Genomic DNA, 19,297 nt, shown 5'->3' with positions numbered 1-19,297 from the left:
CACAGAATTGACGCTGTGCTTTTCTCAGTGCGTGGTCTATCCGGTGACACACGGGTTTAATTTGTCGCGTTGCTGCTGCTGACCACTTTGATCGTGTGATTGGGCGACGTTTGCCAGGCCCCCTGCCGCTGCTCCATGAGTGTTTGCGGCTGAGCTCTCCGAGCCTGTAGACTCCTTCATCTCCGTCAGACTCTCTACTGTCTGCACCCATTGGTCTGTCTAGTTATGTCTGTATCTCTCTAGCAACTTGCTACTCCCCATTTTATCTGATGGGTTTTACCTTGTTATAATCTGTATTAGCTTGATTGCCACAAATCTGGTATCTTAAAACAACACAGATTTATCAACTTGCAGTTTTTAAGTTGGCAGTCTCATTGGACCGGTAAAATTGTGGACCAAAATCAAAGGATAAAGTCAGGATGGCATTCCTTTTTGGATGCTATAGGAGAGAATCCATTTCCTTGCCTCTTCCAGCTCTTAGCAGCTACCTGAATTCCTTGTCCCTCTTCCTCCTTCAAAGTCAAAATTGTGACTTTTCTGCTTTGCTCTATCTCCCTCTGACTTTCTGCCTCTTTCTTCCACTTTGAGTGACCATTATGATTACAGTGAGCCCATTAGATAACGCAGTATAATCTTCCTATTTAAGGTGATTGATTAGCAACCTTAATTTCCCTTTGCTGTGTAACCTAATATGTTTGAAGGTTTTAGAAATTAAGATGTGAACATCTTTGAGGGTCATTATTCTACCTTGTTGTTCAGTTGCTAAGTCATGTCTGACTCCTTGCAGCCCCGTGAACTGCAGCACACCAGGCTTCCCTGTCTTTCACTATCTCCCAGTTTGCTCTACCACACCATCACTGTTGATTTTAATACTCACATTATCCCAGGTTTGGCCAGTGGGAGCCCCTGTAACCTTTTGTATCGTTTGCTGCATCTCCCTCTCTCTCTTAGAATACTTCTTTGTTTTCTGGTGTAATAAGGTATTGCAGACGCATCTGGAGCTTTTACTCCAGCCTTGAAAGCAGCTGTGTCTCTAAGGGGCCCTGATTCCTTTTATTGAGAATGATACTATGAAGCCAAGATCTGGCCTGTAGTTGTGTTCATGTTGTTGAGGTGTCACCGTTCCTAGTCCCTCTGTATGTACAGACCTACTTTGTGTGTCTGTATGCACACACATACATATGCATATCTGTTTGCCGCTTACTTACCTATCTAGCTAGCTACATCTATTTATGTAGATATTGAAACTAATTTATACCAGTATGGCAGTTGTCATCTGATATCGCAAGGCTTAGTCTAGTATCCGTAACTCCCTTTCCTGACATTGGGTAACCTGTTTCACATTATCTTGATATGTTTTCTTATTTATTCAGTTCCCCTGTGTGTAACCTCTCGCCCATTGTGACTCCTTCCGCATGCTGATCCCCTCCTCACTGCATGTGGGTTCTGACATCACATGTTGGCTTCACCTTCTGCGTGAACACTCCTCACTTTCTTCAGGCTTGGCCATTCCCTTGTGAGGCTGCAGAGTACTGTACCCTCTTGACCCTGCTTGATTCTGACTCCTCAGAGCAGGTCACGCCCCCTGTGGACCCCCTGCTCACCCTGCTTTGCTCCTCCCGTCCCATGAGGGCAGCTCCTCCCTCAGGCCTGTCTTTGCCCTGCGCAGACTGAGGCGTCATGCTGGATTACTCCTGTCTGGGGATGCCTTGTCAACCTGGTTGGGTTTTGACCCACCCAGGCCAGGCTACCACTCTGTGGATGCTCTCTTCATCCTATTTACTGGGGCTCTAGCACATCTCCCCTGCTCATTCCCTACAGAGATCCTCTCCACACCCTACACAGGCCGTGAATTCTCCATGCCAGGCCGCCTCTTTGAGGGAATACCTTCTTCACCCTTATGGGCAAAGCCCCCATTTTGGGCCACCCTCCTCCGTGGACGACCGTCATGCCCTCACACTCTGTTTGGGGCTCTCAGTACCCCTTCGTGGGGCTCCCTTTCTGACCTCTCCTCAGGCCTGGTAGCCTGACTTCCCTTTCCTGCTCCGTCCGCCTCTCAGAGTTCTGCTCAGGCTCTGATTTCTCATACCAGGCCAAGTTCCCCTGCTTTATGTCCATTGTGTTCGGTTTTCTTATTTTCACCTTTAAGTTATTTTATCAGTTATACCTTACAGATATTCCATTCTTCATTCATCTTCAACTTTGTATCCTTAGTATCAATACATTGTGTACACCAACCAGTATAGGTATTTTAATTTAGTCCTGAAAGTCATTTAACGTGGTATACCATAGTTTTACTGGGGGCTCAAATAAATTTGAATAACTTGAGTATTATTTCACTATATTCTACTGGGCCAGTGTTGGTCTGGTCTTACTTCACATGTGCTTTTGTATTTGTTCATACTTTACAAATTGTGATCTCCCGTCGCACCTGTAAGACAATGCTTGTGGGATTTCCTTATTGAGCATTGTAGGCTTGAATGGAGCAGAATGTTTTATTTAAACTTGCATAAACCAATTTGCTTTGCCAACATTTTCTAAGCTCTACATAGATCTTTCCCCTTTCCTTTGTAATATAAACCATCCCATTGCAAGGAAGATTATTTCAGGAAAAGTATATTTTAAATCAGTAGTATAATAGACTTTGGAGTTATTAAAGGTCTAATTACATCGTCTTTGAAACTTTAAAGACCATTATAGTCTTAATATTTGTACTTTTTATAAGCAGTTTCAGTGATGCTGAAAGTGTTTCTTCTCCCCCGCCCCCATGTTTAGACTAAAATTGTCAACTTTTTAACAGTTATAGTAATTGTTAAGTTATCACTGTTAGCTCAGAAGTCTTTGTGGTCCCTGAAATATAGAGGCTTATAGTTATATTTGTATAGAATTGTGTATTAACACGTAGAAGCATCAAGCATTTTCCTCCTCAAAATCGTAAGGGACTGTTAAACTGCACTATAGGTGTTGATTTTTTTTTCCTGCTGTCTAACGTTTTAGTTTTGTCTTTTTGTCAGGGCGTAAAGATGGCTTTAAACTCCTATCTGTACATATCAGTTTTGAATACACGTGAGAAGCAGGCTGCCACCCCTCCCAATCTCTGCTGACACTAATGTAGTCTGTCTGATTTGAGGAACATTTGGTTGTTAAGCAATGAAATTTGCTTACCAGAGTCACTGTGAAATAACATTTAGCTACAAAATGTATAATCTAATAAAAACAGTTTTCAAATCTGGCCAATAAGCAATAAGCTTGAGTGTTGGTCTGCGTTATAATCTTAACTTGAATATTAGTTATATCGAAATAGACTTAAATCTGATTGTTTACATATCTTGGACTTGAGCATGGAGCAGTTTGGTCAAGTATGTCTGAGTTTATAATTTTATCAGTTGTACCAGACGGGTTGTACAGAAAATACTGTAAAACTTGAGATATGTTTTAAGTGACTGTGTGCTCAGTTATGTCTGACTCTTTGCAATCCCATGGACTATAGCCCACCAGGCTCTGCTGCCCATGGAATTTTTCCAGGCAAGAATAATGGAATGGATTGCCATTTCCTACTCCAGAGGATCTTCCCTACCCAGGGATTGAACCCACATCTCCTGCATTGGCAGGCAGATTCTTTACCACTGTGCCACCTGGGAAGCACCTTTTAAGTGACTAGTTGTTTTTTTAAAAGCTGTAAGAAATGAAAAAAAATTAGTAACATACAACTTATTTGTATTAATAGTATACTTCAGTGGCACTTTTAAGACATTTATAGGTGGGTCAGTGCAACAGTAGTATCATGCCACTATAGTATAGTGTTGCTAAAAACATCCTGCATCTCACATTTCTGTACATGTTAAAATTCTAATCTAAATGTGTATTAGTCTCTAATTCTGCCATGTAAGGGGAAAATGCCTACATGAAGCTTCAGAAATATTTTTTATTGCCAGGTTTCCATACCATTACAGTCAGTATATCAGCTGCACACAAATCCGTAAATGCAGCAGAGGCTCTTATCATTTAGCAGTTATGCTAATTTCATTGCAGTAAGAAGTAGTCTGCTGCTAAGTCGCTTCGTTCATGTCCGACTCTGTGCGATCCCATAGACGGTAGCCCACCAGGCTCCGCCGCCCCTGGGATTCTCCAGGCAAGAACACTGGAGTGGGTTGCCATTTCCTTCTCTGATGCATAAAAGTGAAAGTGAAGTCGCTCAGTCGTGTCCGCCTCTTAGCGACCCCATGGACTGCAGCCTACCAGGCTCCTCCATCCATGGGATTTTCCAGGCAAGAGTACTGGAGTGGGGTGCCATTGCCTCAAGCTGATGTCATTTTTTGAAATATTTCAATTATAACCAAAATCAGAGAAAGGTGTTTATGTTTTGGACCTTACTGTGTCATTAGCATCTTTTCTAATGCATATTTAATTTAGATGGACATCCTTTAAGGTCTGTGCCTAAAGTTTTAGTTCAAAAATAATAAGATTAGGGAATATTATGAAAGAAAACCTTGATAAAATATTAGTTGGAATACTGCTTATAAAACTTAAGGGGAAGAGTTGCATTTGAAATCATTACTTTGAGTGTATACACATAACTTTAGTATTTCTTTCTGCTTTATCTAAATAACCAGGATTAAACATTTTAATCTAGTTACTATGGTTTAAAAAATAATTTAAAAAAACTAGATCTTATAAAGTATATTCTTTGTTGTTATTCACTTAGAGATATCATATTTTTATAAATAGGAGCTCTGTTTTACATGTTTGGTGTTAGATTACAAAGATTCGTCTGTCTTATCTTTAGGGTCTCATAGTTTAATGACAGGTAGATAAGAAACTCTTCAAAGTTGACTTGCTAGGCTTTTGTTACTGTCCCTGCTATGAGATCAGTTGGTGCCCAGAGGAGGGTAAAATGTCTTTGAACCAGTTGTTGGACCATGGCTCCTCCAGGGTGATCCTACTAAGGGGCCAGGCCCCCACACATGAGTACTTCTTGTATCGTATCACCTGGTTGCTTTTGACAACTTTTTAATTCCAAGGTGATGCTTTTTCTGTAACTGTAGATTACCAGGGAAGTTATTTCTATAGGTTGTCAATATATATTTATTGCATACTGTTTATACTGAGTTTTTTGGGGAAAAAGAAATCAAAGGTGAGAGACCCCTGCTGCCCCTTTATTGCGTTACTTAAAAATGTGGTAAAGTCATATTTAAATAGTGATGCAGGCTGTTGTGGCATGTGCTGTGTGTGCTCAGTCATGTCTGACTCTTTGTGACCCCATGGACTGGAGCCCACCAGGCTCCTCTGTCCATGGAATTTCCCGGGCAAGAATACTGGGGTGGGATGCCATTTGCTTGTAGGCTATAGTAATGGGAATTTATTGATTTGGAGGAATTAAGTCAGATTTATTAAAGTTCTGCTCAGAAAATTCAGTAAAGATTTTTCCACATCCTAGGTTTTTTTAAAAAAACCTTCGCTGTCAATTTAAAATTATTAACCGGTTGTAAAGGAGTTTTGCTAATTGTTTTGATCACTTCCATCATTTAATCCCCACAACAACCTGGTAAAGTAGACCTTGTTTCTATTCCTGTTTTAGAGATGAAGAAACTGAGATTAATGGAAGTTAAATGACTTAACCACAATCTCAGAGCTACTGGGTGGCCTGTCTGGTTGGAACTTGAATCTAAGTCTTACTCATAACTGTATGGTTTTCTATCTTGTTTTTCCACATTGATACATTCTTTACTGTACCATGTAGTATTTGCTGTTTCAGGCTGGAATCTGATCATCTTATGGGCTTTCCTAGTGGCTCACATGGTAAAGAATCCACCTGCAATGCAGGAGATCTGGGTTTGATCCCTGGGTCTGGAAGATGCCCTGGAGAAGGGAATGCCTACCCACTCCAGTATTCTTGCCTGGAAATTCCATGGACAGAGGACTCTGGCTGGCTGCAGTCCATGGGGTTGCAGAGTCAAAGACTTACTTATTTAAAAATTTTTTTAAAAAATTATAGGAGTATAGTTGATTTGTAATCTGTTAATTAAGACTTCATTTAATTTTGACTATGTGTTAGTTGCTCAGCCGTGTCCATCTCTTTGCTACCCCATGGACTGTAGTCTGCCAGGCTCCTCCATCAGTTTGATTTTCCAGGCAAGAACACTGGAGTGGATTGCCATTTCCTTCTCCAGGGGATGTTCCCGACCCAGGAATTAAACCTGGGTCTCCTGCATTGCAGACAGACTCTTTACTTCACCATCTGAGCCGCCAGGGAAGCCCTACTTTTGACTGTGTTATTAAAATGAAACTGCAGAAGACAAAACAGAGTCTTCAGCCAGCAGAAGGCTACCCTGTTGGTTTCAAGGCAACATAGTTTTCCCATTTCCCTGGTGGCTCAGTGGTAAAGAATCTGCCTGCCAAGCAGCAGATGCAGGTTTGATCCCTGGGTTGGGACAGTTCCTTGGAGAAGGAAATGGCAACCCACTTTAGTATGCTTGGCTGGGAAATCCCATGGACAGAGGAGCCTGGTGGGCTATAGTCCATGGGGTTGTGAAAGAGTTGGACATGACTTAGCGACTAAATAGCAGCAACAATAGTTTTCTCACCCCAATGCTTAATATTAACTTACAGCTATCTTTTGGGGGTGGGGAGGTCTAGCTTAGAATCAGCATAAAAATATTTTCTCACCTTTAGTTTTTAGCTATTTTAAAAAATAAGCATTAATCATTATATGTTTGTGGTGAATTGTACCCCCTCCCCCCCCCAGCTTTTTTTTCTTTTTTTAAACTGAGGGCATAGAAAACACTAGAAGGGGGATATGTTGTGTCTTTTAATGCTTGACTTCCAAAAATGTTTAAATTGGTTGATGAATGATAACCCTTTAAAATTTTTTTCTAAGCTTTTAAAATGTTTCCAAATTAAAGATATAATTTTTAAACAGTGATTGGTTTTGTCTGAAAAATCAAATGTAGGATATTGTTTTGTTTTGATCGGCAATGTGAATTTTTTAAAATAATGGTAATTGTTCCAACATTCTCTGTCAGTTGGTTTATATAACCTGAAATTGTGTGTGCTTTTATACATATCCAAACTGATATGTTGTTATTTTTACTTTATAGGAGCCATCTAGAACAGTTTCAGGAAGATACAAAAGGTAAGAATCCGTAAGTTAAGACTAAGAACATATTGTAGACATAAGTATAATGTCAGAAACCTTAATTGTCCTCTTAAAAAGAAACTGCATTGTAGGCAGACCACAACTTACTCTCACATACTCTGCAGTCTGAAAACTGCACACTACATGGATTTGTAAAGGTTTGATGAACTAAGCAAAAGAAAACTTAGAGTCATTTTCACTTGTGTGTTTAAACACTGAAAAGATAAGTATAACAGCTGTATTAGTCAGCTTGGAATGCCATAACAGAATGCCATAGACAGGATGGCTAAAATAGAAATTTATTTTCTCACAGTTCTGGAGGCTGTGAAGTCCAAAATCGATCAGAGTGACAGCATGGTCTGGTTCTGATGAGGGTTCTCCTCTTGACTCTCAGAGAACTGCCTGCTCCCTGTGACCTCATGTGATGGAGAGAGTGGGTAATTTGGTCCAATTCTGCCAGTTGCAGACTTAGCAGCTCGCCGCTGTGTCCTCATGTAGTGGGAGGGGCTGGAGAGCTCTGTGGCGGCAGTGCTCTCACACAGGTGCAGAAGGGCTCCAGCTTTGTGACCTAGGCACCTCCCGCAGCCTCACCTCCCAGTGCCCTTACAGTGGACATTAGGGTTTCAACATAAGAGTTGGGAGGGACACAAGCATTCAAACCAGAGCAAGTCCATAGCACCACCTATTCACAATTGAATAATGCTTTTTACCAGAAAATGTGTTTGAGTGTATGTGCTTATGTATAGGAGGAAGATCAGAATTAAGTATGAGAAGTTGTTTAACAGAGTTGCCTGAAGTAGTAATGTCCTTCCCTGTTAAAGGCATAAAGTTGCAGAAGATGTGGTCATCATGCTTGTGCTAATAATTATAGAATAATGGAAAATCTTATCAAGTCTTCTAATGTCCAGGGTGCTTTATGGAGATCTCATTCAATTTTTGCAGTTATCTTATAAAGAAGGTACTGTTGGTAAAATATTTGCTTTTACTTTGTAGGTGAGGGAAATGAAATAAAGAGGTAGAATCATTTCACTGTGGTTACAAAACTAGTCAGTATGAACCCAGATTTGAACTCAGGCAACCTGACTCCAGAACCCACATGCCTGTGCAAGACAATCTACTTAGATTTATATGTATAAAACCTCTGTTTTCCTCTGTTTTATGTTAAGTTTAAAATATATGGTTAAAAGCTGTGGATGTTATAGTGTATATAAATAAAATATTGAATAGGAAGAGCTGTAATTTTATTACTAACTTATTAAATAGAAAAGATGTAAATGTTTAGTGATAAAACAATGTTTAAGAAGGCTAAGGTAATCAACGACTGAGTAAGTAAATCTGACATATTTGCCACTGCTGCTGCCTTTCACTTTAATTCCTGAGTAATTTTGATATAGGTATAATGAAGACTGTGATTCCTTTAAACTTCTAACATGTAAGCATTGTTTGGTAATTTTTACTTAGCATGACTAGTTTAAACTGGAAAGAATCTTTTTTTGTTTGCTAGCAAGCATTGTCAATCAAAAAGCTTTGATTTGGCCCATTTGCAGGCCACGTTCTCAAACCAAAATATTTTTATCAGTGTTTGTTTTGGGAAATAAAAATGAACTTCAGTAATGATACCACATTTGTTGTATCATTCATACACATTTAGTTCTTAAGTCAGTTCAGTTCATTTGCTCAGTCCTGTCCGACTCTTTGCGACCCCGTAAATCGCAGCACTCCGGGCCTCCCTGTCCATCACCAACTCCCGGAGTTTACTCAAACTCATGTCCATTGAGTCGGTAATGCCATCCAGCCATCTCATCTTCTGTCGTCCCCTTCTCCTCCTGCCCCCAATCCCTCCCAGCATCAAGAGTCTTTTCCAATGAGTCAACTCTTCGCATGATACACCTTAAATTATAATTGGCACTTTTCAGATTTGCATTCTTTAGTTAGAGTCATCAGGGGAATAATTTCCTTACAGATCTTCATCAAAAGCTTGACTTACCATTGATCATTCATTTACCATTCATCATTGTGTTAAATCAGGAAGACAATTGATTCCACATGGTGAATGTTTTTATTTTTAGGCTTTTTAGACCATTATTTTACTTGTGACCTGTTTGTGCACTTGTTGCTTCTTTTATTTTCTTAGCCTAGAACATGTGGTTTCTTACTTTTCAACTGTCAAAGGTTTAGCCATGTTTAATACTACTAAAAAAACAAAAAAATTTTAAAGTTTCTAATCATTATTCACCAACTCTTTGCAACTCAGACACAAGATAAAAAACAAAATCTAGATCTGAACTTATCAATGCCTTATCTGGAGGAATTTGTTGTATTGTATATCAACAGTTTATTGCATTCATTAAATCTGTCAACAAGTTGCAACAAAGACTGCAACTCTATATTTCTTAGAGAGGGTGTCTGCTGATTAATGGGAATGAAAAAAAGGAGGAATGGTCTAAAGGATAGACATTTGGCATTATATGTTAGAAAATATTTTCAGTAAACCAAATAACTTATACATATGGCTAGACAAACTTTAAAAGCCATTAGAAGATACAAGCCATCCACAAGATCAGTTTGTGTGTGTTATTATAAATTATGAATTAAATATTAATTTTTTCTTACAGTTATCAAGGATGCATTGAATTTGTTAAGCAGTGACTCTAGTTATGCCCTGTTTATTGAATCAACTCGTTTACCTAGAACATTTCTTAAATATTCACTGAACTCCTTTTCATAAAACATGTTTAAATGGGCCTCCCTGGTGATCTAGTGGTTAAGGCTTTGCGCTCCCAGTGCAGGTCCGATCCCTGATCAGGGAACTAGATCCCATATGCCACAACTGAGAGTTTGTATGCTGCAGCTAAAGGCTCCTCCGCATGCCACAGCAGAGGTTGAAGATCCCTGTGTGCTGCGAGTAAGACCCGACATGGCCAAAGAAATAAATATTTTTTTAAAAAAACAACTATGTTTCAATAACTTTGGAAAATAATTTGGAGGTGGGGGTCATAAAGTTTCTGAAACTTAAGGTTTAGGAAGGCTGGACTGGTGGTCATGTACTTGTGGGTTTTTTTTTCTCCCCAATGTGTAATTTTCATAATAGAATGTTTACTTGGTTAAGTTTATAGTGATCTCTTTAAGATAATTTACTGTATTTAACATATGAGAAAAGAACATGTATGATAGCCCCTAACAGAAAAACTTAAATTTATAACAATGAGATAGTGTATATGCTGTAATATATGAAAGTTACAATACGGACATTAAACTGATGTTGTAGAAAACATTACCTACAAGAATTAATAATTATAGGAAAAATATTGCCTATTTATATTAAACGAGTAGAGGGAGAGCATATAACAAAGGGTGTGATAATGAAACAGTGTCTCTTATATAAGGTGTTCTAAACTTGAGCTCTATTGACAAGCTGCTAAATTTCTATATAAAAGAATATCATGCTTATTTGGGAGAAGAGCTACATTTTTCATCAGATTTTCAAAGGGATCTGCAATCCAAAAAGGTTATGAGCTACTAATAATTGATATATTGTGGAATTGTGGCTCAGCTGGTAAAGAATCCACCTGCAATACAGGAGGCCTGGGCTCGATCCCTGGGTTGGGAAGACCCCCTGGAGAAGGGAAAGGCTACCCACTCCGGTAGTCTGACCTGGAGAATTCCATGGACTGTATAGTTCATGGGGTCGCAGAGTGGGACACGACTGAGCGACTTTCACTTTCACAACATCTGTTGTCTCTGGGTTATTGGGGTTACTGGAGAGATTGATCATATTATATGTTTCCCACAGTGAATGTGTATCGTAATTTTAATAGAGTCTGAGAAGTGACTTTTGTATTTAGCTGTTGCTCTGTTTGTGTGTGTGTGTTTAAAGGGAGAGAGAGCCTACACAGCGGGTGGGGCTGTTAGGACGGTGGGACTGGAGTGGTGGAGTGCAATAAGGCAGTGAACATATTACGACTCGAGGCTAGGCTTGCACTTGCTGGTTATTTAAGAATGTTACAGTTTAGCCAGTACTTCTGGATATTTGATATCCTTTCTAAAAGGAGGATTTTACTCATGAGCCTCGTATTACTTCTAATTGCGAAACTTTAAAATATCTTATTTTAGCATAAAATTCCTCTAGTTGTAATCTCATGGTGCTGCCAATCTTGTCCTTGTGGTAGTTTTAGAATAACAGTGTTTCATCCCCCAACACAACACCTTCTACTCTTCCCACAGAAAATTCCCAGAGGGGGAACACTTTCAGTAAATGGTGGTGTTTATCCTTGATAATACTGTTTATTCTTTCTCCTTTTCTGAACATTTTGGTTAATAACTTTGTAACTAAGGGCAGAGGAGGATTCTTTCTAGAGGTGTATTAGTTAGAGATTTGTGTTAGCATTCCTGAATGGAACATTGCAATCTTTTTGGAGTTAATAAAACAATCTTTTACTCTGGGTATTGTGCACTGTACATTTCTAGCCCTGAAAATCAGTTAAAACATTTCTGTTTTTAAAATAAACAGAACTAAATTTGGCAATAAGAGCTAGTAACACAATTATTCACAATTATGACAGTATTCTTTACAAACATAATACATAGTAGGGATAAATCACTGATTTTTTTCAGTAATATTCCTTGTTTTGAAATTGTATATTATCATTTGCATAAAGCCTAATAAGAAGGACTTTTTAATAAATAGATTAAACTTTTTGAAATCTTACTTTAAGCTTGTATGTACATCAAGCAAATACAAACATAGTAAGGCATATCCACATGTTGGGTTTTTATTTGTAGTTGTCAGCATTGTAGTTTGTATTTGAATAATCATGTGGTTGATGCAGGTGAGTGGACTTTTTTTAAGTGAAAAGAGGCCTTTAAAATGATTCTGGCTCTCTCTTTTGTATGCTGCAACTTAGGCGACACCTTGCTCTCTCGAGTCCCTCCTACCCCTCTGCTGGCATTTCCCGGTTTTGTTTGTATTTCTTCCTTTCCTGTGCTTACTCTTTATGTGTTGGTGTTACTCAGCACTTTGTCTTATTATTTTTATTCTGTTTATTTGCACTAGGAAATTTTTTTCACTCTGATGACTTCAGTTATTATATATGCCTATGCTGATGATTCCAAATCATTAGCTCCATTCCTATATAACCAGCAACTTTAAAATATATATTTTTAGATATCATAGAAGCATCTTAAACTCAGCATGTTCAAAAGCAAACTTGTGAAACTTAGAATTCAGCGAAAGTGAATGTGACGTTGCTCAGTCGTGTCCGACTCTGCCACCCCATGGACTGTGGCTTAACAGGCTCCTCTGTCCGTGGAATTTTCCAGGCAAGAGTACTGGAGTGGGCTGCATTTCATTCTCCAGGGGATCTTCCTGATGCAGGGATCGAACCCAGGTCTCCTGCAGTGGAGACAGACGCTTTACCATCTGAGCCACCAGGGAAGCCCTAGATTTCAGTAGTTGGCATCAAAATCCATTCTTACTCTAGTCAGAAATCTGGACGTTGCTTTTGACCCTTTTTTTTCCCCCCTCACTGCCTCGTTAACATTCAGCCATTTACCAAAACTTATTGAATTTACTTCCTGTGTAGCTCTAGTACCTACCCACCAATCTAGGATATCATCATCTCTTACATAGATGATTATAATAGCTTCCACACTGGTCTCCCTGCCTTCAGTTTTGCTTATTTCCTGTCCACTTTGTTAAAATGATTCTCTCACTTTCCCTGCTTTAATGACTTCCTGTGACCTTTAAATGAGTCTAAGCTAGTTTCCAAGGCAGGGTGAATCTCAAGATAATGTTGGGTGCAGGAGGAAAATATTAGATCTTCTACTTGTATTTACCTTTTAATTTAAAAGACACTAAGACATTTACACTCATCTCTTGATACATGGGGTATTGGGTCCAGGACCACCAAAGATACCAAAATCTGTGGATGCTCAAGTCCCTTATGTAAAATGATGTATTTGTGTATAATTTATGCACATCTTCCTGTATACTTTAAATCTCTAGAATACTTATAGTACCTAATACAGTGTAAGTGCTATATGAATATAAGTTTTGCATTTTGGAAATTTCCGGAATTCCCTTACTCTGAATATTTTCTTCCATGGGCATTGGTTTAGTTTGTGGGTATGGAACCCACAGATTCATAGGACCCACTGATGCTTAGTAACTCACACGCTGTACTAATTCAGTTCAGTCGCTCAGTTGAGTCCAAGTCTTTTTGACCCCATGAATTGCAGCACGCCAGGCCTCTCTGTCCATCACCAACCCACGGAGTTCACTCAGACTCATGTCCATCAAGTCAGTGATGCCATCCAGCCATCTCATCCTCTGTCATCCCCTTCTCCTCCTGCCCCCAGTCCCTCCCAGCATCAGAGTCTTTTCCAATGAGTCAGCTCTTTGCATGAGGTGGCCAAAGTACTGGAGTTTCAGCTTTAGCATCAGTCCTTCAAGAACTGAGAACACCCAGGGCTGGTCTCCTTTAGAATGGACTGGTTGGATCTCCTTGCAGTCCAAGGGACTCTCAAGAGTCTTCTCCAACACCACAGTTCAAAAGCATCAATTTTTTGGCCCTCAGCTTTCTTCACAGTCCCACTCTCACATCCATGCATGACCACAGGAAGAACAATAGCCTTGACTAGACGGACCTTTGTTGGCAAAGTAATGTCTCTGCTTTTGAATATGCTATCTAGGTTGGCCATAACTTTCCTTCCAAGGAGTAAGCATCTTTTAATTTCATGGCTGCAGTCACTATCTGCAGTGATTTTGGAGCCCCCAAAATAAAGTCTGACACTGTTTCCACTGTTTCCCCATCTGTTTCCCATGAAGTGATGAGACCAGATGCCATGATCTTCGTTTTCTGAATGTTGAGCTTTAAGCCAGCTTGTTCACTCTCCTCTTTCACCTTCATCAAGAGGCTCTTTAGTTCCTCTTCACTTTCTGCTATAAGGATGGTATCGTCTGCATATCTGAGGTTATTGATATTTCTCCCAGCAATCTTGATTCCAGCTGTGCTTCTTCCAGCCCAGCGTTTCTCATGATGCGCACTCTGCATAGAAGTTAAATAAGCAGGGTGACAATATACAGCCTTGACATAACTCCTTTTCCTATTTGGAACCAAGTCTGTTGTTCCATGTCCAGTTCTAACTGTTGCTTCCTGACCTGCATGCAGGTTTCTCAAGAGGCAGGTCAGGTGGTCTGGTATTCCCATCTCTGTGCTAGTTACTAACTTGTTATTCCCTTGTTCTGTGTATCAGATAATTATTTGATACTGGAGGTATCCTGAAGAAAGTGTATTTTTGTTTGACTACCTTCTAAATCTTATACAGTACTGTAATTTGAATGGTTAAATGGATTTACAATTTATTATGTAGTTTAATACTCATAAAGTCGGTAAGTCTGGTGAGGGGAAACTTACGGAGAATATCAAACCAAGCATATAAATGCAAAGGTGGTCATGTGGTTTTTTTAGTTGGCAAGATACATAAAATCAGATCTGTTTTTACAAATTAGAAAAAAATTTTTTGATGCTTTGGATTTTTAAGTGAAAAATTTAAAAACTCTGTGAGGCATCTCTTTCTGTTATAGCCATAAAGATAAAAAATGCATGCTCATCTTAGAACTACACCTTTGAATCTTTATATTTCATAAGTTCAGATAAGTTCCTCAGAAGTAAAGAAGCATCTTCAAATTATACTTTCGTTAAAAACATTATAGTCAGTTTTTGTAAAAACAAAGAAAACTTACACCATAGTTAAAATGTACACTTAAAATTCTTTTCATCCCTTTATGTTCTATTTTTTGTGATACAGATAATATTTTAATTATACCATATTCTAAATTATAGTATTTCATTTACATATATATTTGTGTAACAGATTATATATGAATATAATATATAGTCACATATACTATAAATCATAATATAAAATAGATAAATATACATACCAATATGTATATAGTGAATAAATTTGGAAACCATTCGTTGAAATTCTTCTTAAAATAGTTTTCAGTCTCCTGCTTGCTTTTCCAGTGTCATATCTTATCACTCCTATGTTTACATTTCATGCTTTAGCCATATTGGATTTTTCTGTTTCTCAATAGACCACATACTCTTTCATATTTGCACATTCTTATTCCTCTTTTAAGTCTTGAGTTTAAACATTCTTTTAATGCTGTTCAAAGTGTGGTCCTTGAACTGTTTGTTTCTAACCTATGACAAAGTAAGAATAAACCATAAAAGTAAATATTTAGAAGCCTGAATTTCATTTTGACATTGTCGTCATCACACCCAAATGCATGATAAGTGGGCTCCTTTATGAACAGGATATCAACTAATTCAAGTACCATGGTACATATGTTTTTTTGTTGTTGTTGTTTTTAACTTTTGCCCTAACTTTTTAGAGCAAAATTGAGGAAAAGGTACACAGGTTTCCCATGTAAACCTGTCCTTACAGGTGGATAGCCTCCCTCCTACAGGAGGTGTATTTGTGACAGCTGAGGAGCGTACACATCGTAACCAAAGTCCCTGGTTTATGTGGTTCACTCTTGGTGCTGTTCCTTCTGTAGATTTGGACAAGTGCATAATGACATGCCTCCATCGCTATGTAAAATGATACTGTGGTATCATTTTAGTCTCTGATCTTTCTCCACTCCATAGTTTTCCCTTTGCCACAGTCATATGATTGAAACCAAACAGTGTATAGCCTTCTCAGCTTGGCTTCTTTCACTTAGTAGTATACAGTTTAAATTTCCTCCATATTGTTTCATGCTTTAGTAGCTTATTTCTTTTTATGCGCTGAATAATATTCCATTTTCTGGATATACCACAGTTTATTTATCCACTTACTTAGGAAAGGGCAGTTGATTGCTCTCAAGTTTTGGCAGTTATGAATAAAGCTTCTGTAAACATCCATGTGTAGGTTTTTGTGTAGACATATGTTTTCAGCTCCTTTAGATTAATACCAAGGAGTACGATCCATGATAAGAGTATGTTTAGTTTTATAAGAAACCACCAAACTGTCTCAGAAGCGGCTGTACCAGTTTACATTCCTGCCAGCAGTGAATAAGAGTTAATGTTGCTCTATATCCTCACCAGTGTTGATCCTGATTTCAGCCATTTTAATGTGTGTGTAGCAGTATCTGATTGTAATTTGCATTTCCCTGATTACAGATGATATGGAACGTCTTCTCATATGCTAATTGGCCATCTGTATATCTTGTTTTCTGAGGTGTCTGTTAAGGTCTTTGGCTCAGTTTTCAGTCTGATGGTTTGTTATTGTTAAATTGTAGAATTCTCTACAATTGTTTTGGATAATACTTCTTTATCAGATATATCCTTTTGTAAGTATTTTCTTCCAGGTGGCTTGTCTTGTTCTTTTAACATTGTCTTTCACAGAGCAGAGATATTTAGAATTTTAATGAAGTTCAGCTGTCAATCATGGCTTCCCAGGTGGCTCAGTGGTAAAGAACCTGCCTGCCAGTTCAGGAGACACAGGTTTGATCCCTGGGTCAGGATGGTCTCCTGGAGAAGGAAAGGGCAACCCACTCCATTACACTTGCCTCGGAAATGCAATGGATAGAGGAGCATGGTGGACTGCAGTCCAAGGGGTTGCAAAATAATCAGATACGACTTAGTGACTAAACAGCAACAACTGTCAACTATTTTTCTTGGATTGTGCCCTTGCTGTTTTACCTAAGAATTCATCAGCATACCCAGAGTCTTCTACATTTTCTCCTATGTTAGTTGTCTTCTATGAGATTATATATGAATAGTTTGCATTTTTCCTTTAGGTCTTAATCCATCTTGAGTTAACTTTTGTTAAGGGTATAAGTTCTTTGTTTTATCTTTCATTGCATGCGCACGTCCAGTTGTTTTCCATTTGTTGAAAGACAGTTTTGTTCCATTATATTGCCTGTACTCCTTGTCAGAGAGTTGTGGCTTATTTACGTGAGTCTCTTTCTGCTTCTGTTGCTGTTCCATTGCTCTGTCTGTCTCTTCTTTTACCAGTACTGCACTGTCGTGATTACTGTAGCTTTAAACTAAGTCTTGAAGTTGGGTGGTATTAGCCCTCCAATTTTGTTAGTTAATATTGTGTTGCCTATTCTGGATCTGGCCTCTCCATGTAAACTTTAGAATTAGTTTGTCAGTAACCACAAAATAGCTTGTTAGGATTTTGACTGGGCTTGCATTGAGCCAAGAGATCAATGGGAAATCAAAGTTGGGAAGAAGTGGCGCGTTACCAACATTGACTCTTCCTGTCCACTAACTGGTTTCTCCATTTACTTAGTTCTTCTTTGGTATCTGTCATCAGTTTTTGTTGTTTTCCTCATATAGATGTTTTACATTTTATTAGATTTGTACATAAGTATCTCATTTTGTAGAGAGCTAATGTAAATGTATTGTTTTAAATTTCAAATCTCACTTGTTCATTGCTAGTGTGTAGGAAAGGGATTGACTTTTGTGTATTGCCCTTATATCTTGCAGACTTGCTATAATTACTTATTAGTTTCAGGAATTTTTTTGTGTTGTCCTTTCAGATTTTCTCCATAGGTGATCATATCATCTGTGAACAAAGGCAGTTTTATTTCTTCCTTCCCCGTCTGTATACCTTTTATTTCCTTTTCTTGTCTTATTGTATTACCTAAACTTCCAGTGGTGGCTTCCCTGTATGGACTTCCCTGGTGGCTCAGATGGTAAGGTGTCTGCCTACAATGCGGGAGACCCGGGTTCAATCCCTGGGTCAGGAAGATCTCCTGAAGAAGGTAATGGCAACCTACCAGTATTCTTGCCTGGAAAATACCATGGACAGGGGAGCCTGGTAGGCTTCAATTCATGGGATCGCAAAGTCAGACACGACTGAGCAACTTCACAGTCACAGACTTCCAGTAAGATACTGAAAAGGAATTGGTGAAAGGGGGACATTCTTGCCTTGTTGTTGATGTTAGCAGGAAAGCTTTCAGTGTCTCACCACTAGGTATGATGTAGGGTGGGGGTGTGGATGTGGGTGTGGGTGGTGTGTGTTTGTGTGTGTGTGTGTGTGTGTGTGTGTAGATATTCTTTATCAGGTTTAGGAAATTCCCTTCTGTGCTTAGTTTGTACTTTTTTTTTTATCATATATAGATGTTAGATTTTGTCAAATGCTTTTTCTGTGTATGTGTGACACGTGATCCTTCTTTAGCCTGTTACTGCAATAGATTACATAATTGTGTGTGTGTGTGTGTGTGTGTGTGTGTGTGTGTGTTTTAACAGAACCAGCCTTGAATAAATTCCAGTTGATTTTTGGTGGATAATTTTTTCTATACATTCTCAAATTCGATGTGCAAATATTTTGTTGAGGACTTTTGCATCAGTGTTCATGAGAGATCTTAATCTTTATTTTTTAGTTTTCTTATGATATCTGTCTGATTTTGGTATTAGAGTAATGCTGGCTTCATAAAATTTAGACGTATTCTTTCTGTTTTTACTTCTGAAAGAGATTTTAGTAATCTGTGTAATTTCTTCCTTAGATTTTGGATGGATTCACTAGTGAACTCATCTGGGCCTGGTACTTTCTGTTTTGCAAAGTTATTAATTATTGATTCAATTTCTTTAATATATACCAGCCTGTTGAAATTATTTGTTTCTTCTTGTGTGAATTTTGACAGATTGTTGCTTCCAAGCAATTGATCTGTTTCATCTAGGTTATCAAATTTGTGGTCAGAGTATTCCTTTTTTATTATGTTTATGTCCATGGAATCTTCACTTCTGTTGGTAGTCTGTGTCCTCTCTTTTTCTTAGCTTGGCTAGAGGGCTGTTGGTTTTGTTGATATTTTTAAAGAAATAGCTTTTGATTCATTGATTATTCTGTATTGGTTTCCTGTTTTCAGTTTCATCAGTTTCTGTTATTCTTTTATCTGCTTATTTTGGGTTTAAATGCTCTTTCTTTCCTAGTTTCCTAGGGTGGAAACTTAGAGCACTGGTTTTAGATCTGGCTTTCCTAATAGATGTGTTCAGTGTACATGTTCCTTTCCAAGCACTGCTTTCACTGCATTCCACAGATGGTAAGCTGTAAGCTTCTTTGTTTGGTTCAAAATACTTTAAAATTTCTCTTGAGATTTCTTCTTTGACCCATGTGTTATTTAGAAGTGCATCGTTTAATCTCCATGTTATTCGGGAGTTTTCC

The 19,297-nt window shown here is 38.5% G+C and overlaps 1 protein-coding gene across 1 annotated transcript in view; it reads left to right on the top strand.

Annotated features, from left to right (window-relative positions):
- PAWR (pro-apoptotic WT1 regulator) overlaps positions 1–19,297 on the top strand; it is a 111,584-nt gene that overhangs the window by 79,958 nt on the left and 12,329 nt on the right. The window contains exon 4 of the mRNA XM_069584121.1: positions 7,098–7,132. Within this exon, the coding sequence (XP_069440222.1) occupies positions 7,098–7,132 (35 nt within the window). The remainder of the gene's footprint in view (positions 1–7,097; positions 7,133–19,297) is intronic.

This window comes from Ovis canadensis, chromosome 3 (genome assembly GCF_042477335.2).
Source record: "Ovis canadensis isolate MfBH-ARS-UI-01 breed Bighorn chromosome 3, ARS-UI_OviCan_v2, whole genome shotgun sequence".
NCBI classification, from domain to species: domain Eukaryota; kingdom Metazoa; phylum Chordata; class Mammalia; order Artiodactyla; family Bovidae; genus Ovis; species Ovis canadensis.
Note: the sequence above shows the minus strand (reverse complement) of the source record. Positions and strands in the feature narration are given on the sequence as shown.